At 37.9% G+C, this 12570-nt stretch overlaps 1 protein-coding gene and 1 long non-coding RNA gene across 4 annotated transcripts in view; one reads left to right on the top strand and one right to left on the bottom strand.

The window, feature by feature from the left end:
* Positions 1-674: 674 nt before the first annotated feature.
* Positions 675-12570, bottom strand: part of LOC138314437 (serine-rich adhesin for platelets-like) — a 60512-nt gene continuing 48616 nt past the window's right edge. For 2 of the 3 annotated variants that reach the window (XM_069254765.1, XM_069254763.1), the window contains exon 13: positions 675-8214. In XM_069254765.1, the coding sequence (XP_069110866.1) occupies positions 8134-8214 (81 nt within the window). In that variant the 3' untranslated portion in view covers positions 675-8133. The remainder of the gene's footprint in view (positions 8215-12570) is intronic. The other variant, XM_069254764.1, reaches the window with a different exon arrangement.
* On the top strand, positions 6793-10909 carry LOC138314442 (uncharacterized). The gene is made up of 2 exons (XR_011207374.1): positions 6793-6915; positions 10396-10909. It is a non-coding gene; the product is annotated as an uncharacterized lncRNA (long non-coding RNA).

Raw genomic sequence — 12570 nt, forward strand, 5'->3', positions numbered from 1 at the left:
TAGTCAGATAACGGCATATTCGAAGAGTATTTTCTTCTGAAATTATCAAACATTTAGTTGTTTTGTTTCGACCGATTGGAAAAGTCACGCGTGAATCGTTATTGTGAGAACAGCATACCAGATATCATAAAGCTTCTATCTCAATTAACATGCTATCATTAGTACCTAATTCCACTAGTAGTGCACTCCTGGTATCGTAACTACCAAAAGCAATATTCAAGTCATTTACAGTTTTTGGCGCAGGTGATCTAATAAAGGTCGGCAATATCCTTTAAACTTCAAAGAAAATGGGTTCCAACTTCAGTTTTACTGTGCTCAAGTAATAGTCTAGATTATAAATTTACACCCTATAGTTTGTCTGCTACAACATCTTCTAATGGTAGATTGAAGTGAAATGCATTGGACCATTGAATTGTCATTAATATAGATACCAGCTTCAGTTATAGCTTATTAATCTGAATGCATATCTTGACAGTCTAATATAAGTAACAGTGACCTTTATTTTTATCTGTGGACATGTAGAATAATTTTATGAAAGGCAAGTCCAAATTTGTTAAGCGCCCCTGGCTTGCTTCAATTTTTAAGCGCCCTGTGCGCTTTTTGGGTCGAATACGGTACTTTATTTACATTGTCTGTTCTGTTGCAGATGACATCATAAAAACACAAACAAGTGGTCGCATTCAAAGTTTTATTTATTGATTTTCTTGGAAGTGGTTTTGGTATCTATCACAAATAATTTTATACCAGAAGTACCCGTCAACTGTAACGAATCCTCACTCCCCTCCTCTCTCACATGGACTCGCCCACTAACCTATTCAAGTAACACTGTCGTTCTAGAAACTTAACACTAAAAATCTTCCATGCATCAAAAAACTGTCATCAAATTATTGACAGTTTTATATTTGAACACAAGATGCTTATGACCATAAAGAAATGGTTTTAGTTATGAACGTCACAACATGTGTTTAACAATGAGTTGGCAAATCTGGAGAGAGAGAGCCATTTTTGAAAGTCGAGAGTGAAAGAATGCTGATAAAATTGCAATGAAAAAGTATACAAGGACGGAGAAATAGACAAAGAATAAAGAATAAGTGATGAAAAGAAATATAAATAAGAAAGAAAAAAGGCATTCTATTTGATCAGAGTTTGAAAGTGGGTAGAAATATTCTGACCAAACTTTTACCAAACTTTAGTGTCCCTGACGGGGGGACACATGAGGCCAATTGACTGAAACTGGCTGGAATGTTGGGGAGCTTCTGTTTTCTTCCCTAATTCTGTTATAAATTCTTACACCTTTTGAGATCATTGAGAAAACTGTGAATGTCGTCTGCTCACAGGCAGCACTTCCATTTCATTTCCCGCCAATTCCACTAAGCGCGAAAACTATGCATGATACTGACATGGTAACTTATCCGACCACAACCGCTGGAAACCAACAGACATGGGCTAGTGGTGTCTCCTAAATAAAACAATCTGACTCAATTTCATAAAATTCCTTGATGTAATGAATCCTTATTCTTTGATCATTACAGAGTTGAAATTCTTTCTATCTATAAATTCAAAAGCACCTTTTTATCATCTCAAAAATAACGAAATGTTGACCAGTAGCTCTAACCACATTCATATATCATGGTTAAGGAATATTTCTTACGTAAATGGTTAAAATATGTCTTGATAATTTTTCAATCATCGTCACCATTGAAGCTCATGTCTGTGAGTTTACTAAACAAGTTATGCCTTCGTCATTATCACGTAACACTCCCGTTGTAACACACATTGAATTTTTTTTAGTAAATTGTAAATACCCTTGTGTCACAATTATAATATACATGATATTGCTTGCATAAAGCTGAAAAAATAACATGCATTCAACCACGATTCATAATTTCAATTAGAGACAATGATAGTAACATTCAAATAATATACTTTGACAAGTGTTCTTTGTACGATAAAAAAAATACGAACACAATTTAAGACATTCACTGTAAGTAATGGTGAAACAAAGATTTCAGTTGAAGCCTTTCTGACTTTCTTGACTTCAACCGAGGTATTCTTCATCTCTTGATTAATATTAACGCGCAGAGATGAAATTACCTTCTCATTTATGAACATGAATCGGAAGACACCATATGGAGAACCATAAACTAGCCCACCAAGCGTCTGATTTGTTTTTTACACCTAAATTACTTAGTACATTCATCTCGACTATTTCTACTTTAGACATCGTTTCTACAAATGACAACCAGTCGGTAGACAGTAACTATAAAAGGTCAGTAAAATATGGACAACAGTAACAGAGGTCAAACATAACAAACTATGATACAGGTGTCCAACCGGTCAAGATGACCACCTCATCAAATGGTATATCGCCATCATTATTTACAAGGGGTTTAAAAAAAAAATTTGATCAAACTTACTTTCTTTTAATTTTTGTACCATCATGCATAGAGTGAGATATTTATAACAATTCATAATCATGTTGATTGTCATGTATCCGTTCCACAACAGTAGCAAGTTTTTGTCACATCAGTTCAAGCCCCATCAAGAGCCGTACAAAACCTAAGAAAATTCAATACCGTTCTGTTTGAGACATCTGGATGTCATACTTGCACGAGACTTCTGCTTAGTTCATTGACGAAGCCTTCAGATTCATATTTTGTCGACAGTACCAAAACAATTCATATCTGAAATGCTTAATTTAACAAGGTCAACTATTTGAACAAAGTTGGTAGCCGTTCATCCAAGAATGCTACAAACTAATGACCCTCCTGGCCTTTTGGTCATTTTACCGGACGAACTAACAGCCTGATGACCGATCCGACATTGCATCGTGGCATGAGCTCATTTGCCCTTTGAGAAGGTGAGCGTGGCTAAAATAGGTCCATCATAAAGACACAGGTCTATATAACTACAGTATAAATGTTTGTATTACCTCTAGTGTAGAAAATAAACCATGTATATATATATATGTATCACAGAAACGTCACTGTACTCACAAACAGTAATGGTTCTCACAACGAAAAAGAGTAAAAAATATACTAGTAATGTTGCTTTCACCTTGGTAACGATATAACACCATACATAGACATAGAGATATACAAACGTCAAGTTAAAAAGGTATAATAATACATGATGAAAGTCAAAGCAAATGTAGGAGTAGTTCTGGCTATTTATAACTATAATAATGTTGAAATTTCAGCACCACATCTATTTGTGTATTGTTTAATGGATCATTGCTATAGAAGGTCTATCTGCATCTAAAAAGTGGTTTTCTTTTTATAGATCACTGTAATTCTTTATTCTAAAGCTTAAGCCAATTTTAAAATGTCTTAGAAGATTTAAACATTGTGAATGAGCGATTAAAAAAATAAATTATTAGAATCAACATGGATTTGCCTCAGATTTTAAACTTTAATGATACATGCATGGATTTTTTATAGTCAACTTCCACGTTCATTAAATTTACATATATAAAATGTTACCATGTGATTCATAAAACTCTAAAGACGACCTTATAGGATAGTGACTGGTTGTCAGAATGTCCATGGTACAACTGTGGATAGACTTCCTTGGAATCAGAGGACTCATAAACATGATCAAGCTAAAAGAGTTGGAAGGTTCTGTATACAGTTGGTCAGGAACAACAAAATGTGTGAATATGGGGGTTTCGAGATCTCAGAATGACGTGTGTAAAGTACGATTTACCGTGAAATAGTCCCATCTTCCGGTGATTATGACGTTACAAAAATCACATCAAATGCTGACGTCATAATTACTGGATGGTGGGACTAATCAACGCCAAATTTTACTTTAACTATGTCATTTTAGGATCTCAAAAACCCTGTAATGAATGGCATTTTGAGTCATTTTTAAGTTTGTAAAGTTCAATTGCTATTTGACACTGGTATAACTCATTACTCCATAAAATACATTTTCACTTATATAATTCAAGACCTTGTTTAATTTGAATGTAGCCATAACAAAACTTTCCACTATAAAGTACTATACACTTGCATGAATACCGTTGCTCAAATGATCTCCATGACTGAATTAATGTGATGTGACGGAGGGATGGGACATATATAAGTTGGTATGGGTGGTTTTGATCACACACAGCTTACAACCAGAAACAATACTCAAGTTATAATACCTCACCAAGTCTAAGGCCATTACCTAAACACAACATTATAGTAATACTGGGGCGTATGTCACGGTCATCAACAACATATCAAAACAAACGATTCTAGAAAACACCTCCCGTACACACACATATAGATCACGCTGCTTTATCATATTGTACAAGTAAACTAATGGAGGAGTTATAAAACAGATTAAACTCAAATAGGTACGTGATAAATTGGGATCCTAACTATAAAGTCATTATGAAAAATCTTTTCCATGCATGAGACTACAATAATTCATCTGCAAACAAAATAAAACATATACTTATATAAAATAATAAAGAGTGACAGACTTTACCACTGAATGTTACATTATTCAAGGTTTTTATCATGAAATCTATCTACTTTGCTTTTAATCAGAAATAGTTCAACAAGCCAGAGTTCCAGCAGAAAATTACCTACTGATGACAAACAGTACTATATGGTCTCAAACGTTTGTCCTAGATGTGGAACCTAGTTGTACCCTAACCACTCCGCCACTGTGACCCACAGTGGAGGGCTAGTGGTAGAATGTGGGACACCTTAACCACTATGCCACTGTGACACACATGTGGAAGGCTAGTGGTAGAATGTAGGACACCTTAAGCACTCAATCATTGTAACCCAGAGGTGGAGGACTAGCGGTAGAATGTGGGACACCTTAACCACTCAGTCACTGTAACCCAGAGGTGGAGGACTAGCGGTAGAATATCGGACACCTTAAACACTCAGTCACTGTAACCCAGAGGTGGAGGACTAGCAGTAGAATGTCAGACACCTTAAACACTCAGTCACTGTAACCCAGAGGTGGAGGACTAGCGGTAGAATATCGGACACCTTAAACACTCAGTCACTGTAACCCAGAGGTGGAGGACTAGTGGTAGAATGTCGGACACCTTAACCACTCAGTCACTGTAACCCAGAGGTGGAGGACTAGTGGTAGAATGTCAGACACCTTAACCACTCAGTCACTGTAACCCAGAGGTGGAGGACTAGCGGTAGAATGTCGGACACCTTAACCACTCAGTCACTGTAACCCAGAGGTGGAGGACTAGTGGTAGAATGTGGGACACCTTAACCACTCAGTCACTGTAACCCAGAGGTGGAGGACTAGCGGTAGAATGTCAGACACCTTAACCACTCAGTCACTGTAACCCAGAGGTGGAGGACTAGCAGTAGAATGTCGGACACCTCAACCACTCAGTCACTGTAACCCAGAGGTGGAGGACTAGCAGTAGAATGTCGGACACCTTAACCACTCAGTCACTGTAACCCAGAGGTGGGGGACTAGTGGCAGAATGTCGGACACCTTAACCACTCAGTCACTGTAACCCAGAGGTGGAGGACTAGTGGTAGAATGTGGGACACCTTATAACCACTCAGTCACTGTAACCCAGAGGTGGAGGACTAGTGGCAGAATGTCGGACACCTTAACCACTCAGTCACTGTAACCCAGAGGTGGAGGACTAGTGGCAGAATGTCGGACACCTTAACCACTCAGTCACTGTAACCCAGAGGTGGAGGGACTAGTGGTAGAATGTGGGACACCTTAACCACTCAGTCACTGTAACCCAGAGGTGGAGGACTAGTGGCAGAATGTCGGCCACCTTAACCACTCAATCACTGTAACCCAGAGGTGGAGGCTAGTGGTAGAATGTCGGACACCTTAACCACTCAGTCACTGTAACCCAGAGGTGGAGGACTAGTGGTAGAATGTGGGACACCTTAACCACTCAGTCACTGTAACCCAGAGGTGGAGGACTAGTGGTAGAATGTGGGACACCTTAACCACTCAGTCACTGTAACCCAGAGGTGGAGGACTAGCGGTAGAATGTCGGACACCTTAACCACTCAGTCACTGTAACCCAGAGGTGGAGGACTAGTGGTAGAATGTGGGACACCTTAACCACTCAGTCACTGTAACCCAGAGGTGGAGGACTAATGGCAGAATGTCGGACACCTTAACCACTCAGTCACTGTAACCCAGAGGTGGAGGACTAGCGGTAGAATGTCAAATACCTTAACCATTCAACCACTTTGGCCGTGACAAGTGGCAAAAAAAAAAGGCTCACAGTGTATCTAGAATATTCTGAATTGACGACAGTCTGGTTTATCAAACAAAAAGAATTTAGATAAAAATGCCCAACTCTGCAACTAAAAATTATAAAACTATGATAAAAAAAAAAAAATCTAAAAACGGAGACACAGATTGTAAATCAGCCAGCAGTTAATGGGACTAACAAGAAGGATACAACAGTCATTCAATATAACTACAAGTCAAACTAAGGCCTCGGAATACTATCACAAATCTCTATACTGTCATATATATATACATACGGTCCTAACACCAACTAACATGGGACGTGGGGCGATGGGGAGATATGTGACCAGTACAAATAATAGGGTCAGAGAAATTCAGGATGGGGCGATACATGTGACAATAAATCGGTGAATATGTGACGATTTGTACAAGGCCAGATATGGATACAATGGTGTCCAAAATGTGAGAATGGGAATAATTCACTTCCACTTGATACCCGATAACGTTTGTGCTTGACCATTGTTTTATTTGTTGGGAAATGATGTCAAAAGATGATATCCTGCACTAAAATCATTTCAGCGTGAAGATGACAAATAGTTACGTTCCATCACCACTGGAGATACTAGTCCCGCACTAATGTTATCGGGTATCACATGGTACGTGAATTACTCCCATTTGACAATGGTGCTGGAAAGATTAGTGCAGATCTGGGAGGTGAGCTGATCATACATATGTTTAAAGGGGAATTACATGTGTTCAATGAGGGTGTAGAGGGAATACATATGTTCAGGGGATGGTGCGATAAATGTGGTTATAATTGAGGTGAGGCTTGTGATGCATGTGTGAAATGGAGAATAAGACCATATATACATGTATGTGAATAGATGTAGGAGGAATATACATGTATATTTACAAGGTGGATTAATGCGATTTATTGGGTAAATTTAAATAAAGATTGGCTAATTCGTTTGAATAACATGGGTTAGGGAAATGTGTTATTGGGTTTAATTTGGCATAAGAATGTTACAGAGGATAATTACATCAGAAACAAATGATACACTTCTCAGGTTTTATGTCACATTTAAAAAAAAATCCAAAAATGTTTAGTGTTTGAAGATTGTGTGCATATATCATTCACCATGTAGGGGAGATAACTAACAAGGGAGATAATTCTGAGTAAAAACATTCAGTAGATACAATGAGGTAAGTCATGTGAAACAAACCATGTTTTGAATTCTCTGATCTTCACATCCGTGTATCAAGTAGTCCAGAATATTGTCACTGATTCACTTCGTGGTCAAATGTCAGCTACTGACATAATTTGGTTGTTTCACTCAATATGGAAGTCTGTCTGTTTGCATATATACATATAGATGTAAATAAGAAAGCATTATTACATATGTCATGCCACTGGTTAATTGTGATACCACGATTGATTGATCTAAGGAAATAAAACGATGATTTCAGTAAGTAAAATACTGACTTTGTGATGTTGATGTTGTAAAGATCACATAATCCTTCCACAATTTGCATTGTAAGTTGATAACCTGATTGGCTTGTATTTGTTAATTCCTTGATCTATCCTGCAGCTCCTGGAATCTCCTGGTCAAGCACCAGAGTTAAAGTGATCTCTGTTAAATAAAAACAAACACTATCATAAAATACCGCCGGTTCAGTTTTGGCCGTAGTTACATTAAACACTTCCTTTGAATCACAGCATAACATTTTTGCCATTTTCAGTGATTTGGTACCTTTCTGGAAACTGTCTTTTAACTTAAAGAGGATTTAACAACCGATCTTCAAGGAGATCTCCTTTCCCCTTTTTGGTGCCTTCTCTCTCATCCATAAAGACATGAGAGAATGTGGTGTCTCTCTTCACCCTTACACTTTATTCTCACATTTTCTGTCTTTCCCGATTCCATTTCTCTCTTTTCACCGAGCGTAGCAGCAAAAAGCCGAATTCTCCCTCACACCAATAGCATGGGGCCCCTCCTCCATTATAGGAACAAAATGCTGCAATAAAAAAAAACATGCAATTAGTTATGAGTGTTAAAGAATGAACTAAAATAAACACACACAATGCAATATACTCATGACATTGTGTTATATGCCATCACCTTCCAACTGCTTTTGTAATCAACAGGAGTAAAATCATTTTTGAGGCTATTCACATCAATTCTGCTCGTCATCGAGCGGTTTATATTTCTTTGATCTCTCTTCGTATTCTTCTCCATGTTATTTACTTTCCAGAGCTTTTAAGAGACTATTGAATCTTCTAAATATTGTCCCCATGCTCCTCGTAAAATCCATTTGACCTAGTTCAACGCAATTCTGATCAGTACTACTGTACTCTGCACTACGAAGATCTCTCGCTTCACTTCTGCAGCAAAACACATTTATAACAAACACATTTACAACAAATTCATGGTCATAATATAAAATTTCTAATATCCCATCAAGGTTCTTCGAACTATGCTTATTACACATCATTTTCCTGTTCTAAATTTTTAGGTTATTCTGATGACCATTCTATCATTTTACTTTTACCCTTAAATTCCTCTGGACCTTCCCTAGAACCTTCTATAGTATTAAGATTGTATGAAACTCCTGACCTCTTGCAATTGGGAGCCTGCTGTGTGTTCTTTTACATTTTAAGATTATTCTGACATTCCTTGGCATTTTAACATGTTCTGACCTTTTCTTATATTTTCAGATCATTTTGTTATTCCTTTACATTTTGGATTATTCTTACATTACATTTTGAGATTATTCTGACATTACTTTACATTTTGAAATTATTCTGACATTCTTCCTTTACATTTGATTGATTTGGACATTACATTCTCTTACATTTTAACATTACATTCATTTTCATTTGGACATTACATCCCTTTACATGCGAACATTACATTTCTTTACATTTAAACATTACATCACTTTATGTTTGAACATTACATTCCTTTTCATGCGAACATTACATTCCTTTACATTTGGACATTACATCCCTTTACATTTTAACATGACTTTCCTTTACATTTTAACATTATTCTGACCTTTCTTTACATTTTACATTACATACCTTTATATTCCTTTACATTTTAACATTATTCTGACCCTTTTTCACATTTAACATATTATTCCTTTACATGCGAACATTACATTCCTATACATTTGAACATTACATTCCATTATATTTCAACATAATTCTGACATTCCTTTACATTTTAACATGGCATTCTTTTACATTTTAACATCATTCTGATCCTTCTTTACATTTTCTTTATTCATCTTCTTTACATTTTACATTATTCTTATCCTTCTTTACATTTTAACATAACTCTGACATTTCTTTACATTTTAACATTATTCTGACAATCCTTTACATTTTATCATGACATTCCTTTACATTTTAACATAATTCTTACCCTTCTTTACATTTTAACATATTCTGACATTTCTTTACATTTTAATATATTTTGATATTCCTTTATATTTCAAGATTATTCTAACCCCTCTTGACAATTTAACACTATAATGACATTCCTTTACATCTTTACAATATTTTGACATTCCTTTACATCCGACATTATTCTGACATTCCTTTTAATAACTTACTGAACCTGTTCTATATTTTAAGACAGTTCTTTATCCCATTCTGACCTCTCTTAAACTCTAAAATCTACCAAATCTTGGATCCATGCTCTTTCCTACTATCCCCCTGCCTTCCCTCCTCTCCTTTCTTGGCCATTCTCCTACCAAAACATACGTTACATATTTCATGTATTCCACTCTCTACTCTATATCAGCACCATCAGTATAGCCCCGTGTGCTCCCTATCATCCACTGGTAGACCGGTGCTGTGATATTGCACACACTATCTCAACCATCACCAGGCTGCAGTCATAACGCCATGTCATCATCAAGTTATTCAAATGAGCAAATTAAGCCGTGATAATCACCCACTTAAAGCCTTATTAACTGGAGATTATGTGCAGACTGCCACTTCTGGATACATACATACACACTCATGTCTACAGGTCTGAGTCTTCTATCAGAACATCGTCCCAATGTTTGTGGAAGACATTGTATAGGTATATTGGTTTGTTGAGATTGAAATATCAGAAATATTATTGTGGATTTTTGTTTTTTGTTAATGTGTATCCCAGATACTAAGAATTTGGTTTGTCTCTCCAGGGTCATTTCAGGATATGCAAGGTGTTGGAGATTTGGGAAAGCCGGAGTACCTAGAGAAAATCAACCGACAACATTCAATACCAGGACCCAACACAAATGATCTTGAACTAACAGGTGGAGCACTAGTGATATTGGACATAGTTACCACTTGGCCATTATTTAGGTAGTATTTAGGTTAATCTGATCGAAGATCTGATAGTGGCGAGTCATCCCCATTCTATGGAGAGTTTTTTTCAGCCAATCAAAAACCATCACTCATGTACTTGTCAGTTGTCGCGTTACCATAAATGTCTGGTGAGCATCGACAGTAAATGTTGCAACAGCATTTCAAACTAACATGACTTTAAAAAATTTGCAATTTGACTATTGCAAAGGTGACTATGATCAAGAGTATGATTATTTTTGTCCACATAGCAGGTTATGTAGTATATATATATCTTATGTATGATAAATATCTTATGTTTTTTAATCTGGTTGTATTTAATTCTTAATGTCTTTTTTTTTTTTTTTTTTTTGAATTAAGATTTTCAAATAAATTACTATCAAGGAAAAAATTAATTTCATTAAGGTTGTTACCTTGCTGCTGGTAAAAGTACAAGATTCATGATTATAGCTTATAAAGGGGACTAGCACCTATTACAATAACATAATACAGTAATGGCAGATAAGGTTAATACATAGTGACTACAATATAGGTCTAAGACTATTAGAAGCTGAGGGGCAGACGTCTGTGACTCTAAAACTGAGTGTGAGGGGCAGACATCTGTGACACTTAAACTGAGTGTCAGGGGTAGACATCTGTGACACTAAAACTGAGTGTGAGGGGCAGACATCTGTGACACTTAAACTGAGTGTGAGGGGCAGACGTCTGTGACACTAAAACTGAGTGTGAGGGGTAGACGTCTGTGACACTAAAACCTAAAACTGAGTGTGAGGGGCAGACATCTGTGACACTTAAACTGAGTGTGAGGGGCAGACGTCTGTGACACTAAAACTGAGTGTGAGGGGCAGACATCTGTGACACTAAAACTGAGTGTGAGGGGCAGACATCTGTGACACTAAAACTGAGTGTGAGGGGCAGACGTCTGTGACACTAAAACTGAGTGTGAGGGGCAGACGTCTGTGACACTAAAACTGAGTGTGAGGGGCAGACATCTGTGACACTAAAACTGAGTGTGAGGGGCAGACGTCTGTGACACTAAAACTGAGTGTGAGGGGCAGACGTCTGTGACACTAAAACTGAGTGTGAGGGGCAGACGTCTGTGACACTAAAACTGAGTGTGAGGGGCAGACATCTGTGACACTTAAACTGAGTGTGAGGGGGGACATCTGTGACACTTAAAACTGAGTGTGAGGGGCAGACATCTGTGACACTTAAAACTGAGTGTGAGGGGCAGACATCTGTGACACTTAAACTGAGTGTGAGGGCAGACATCTGTGACACTTAAAACTGAGTGTGAGGGGCGGACGTCTGAGACACTAAAACTGAGTGTGAGGGGTAGACATCTGTGACACTAAAACTGAGTGTGAGGGGTAGACGTCTGTGACACTAAAACTGAGTGTGAGGGGCAGACATCTGTGACACTAAAACTGAGTGTGAGGGGCAGACATCTGTGACACTTAAACTGAGTGTGAGGGGCGGACGTCTGTGACACTAAAACTGAGTGTGAGGGGCAGACATCTGTGACACTAAAACTGAGTGTGAGGGGTAGACGTCTGTGACACTAAAACTGAGTGTGAGGGGCAGACATCTGTGACACTAAAACTGAGTGTGAGGGGCAGACATCTGTGACACTAAAACTGAGTGTGAGGGGTAGACGTCTGTGACACTAAAACTGAGTGTGAGGGGCAGATGTCTGTGACACTAAAACTGAGTGTGAGGGGCAGACATCTGTGACACTAAAACTGAGTGTGAGGGGCAGACATCTGTGACACTAAAACTGAGTGTGAGGGGCAGACATCTGTGACACTAAAACTGAGTGTGAGGGGCAGACATCTGTGACACTAAAACTGAGTGTGAGGAGCAGACATCTGTGACACTTAAAACTGAGTGTGAGGGGCAGACATCTGTGACACTAAAACTGAGTGTGAGGGGCAGACATCTGTGACACTAAAACTGAGTGTGAGGGGCAGACATCTGTGACACTAAAACTGAGTGTGAGGGGCAGACATCTG

The sequence above is a fragment of the Argopecten irradians genome, chromosome 2 (assembly GCF_041381155.1).
Source record: "Argopecten irradians isolate NY chromosome 2, Ai_NY, whole genome shotgun sequence".
Taxonomy (NCBI): domain Eukaryota; kingdom Metazoa; phylum Mollusca; class Bivalvia; order Pectinida; family Pectinidae; genus Argopecten; species Argopecten irradians.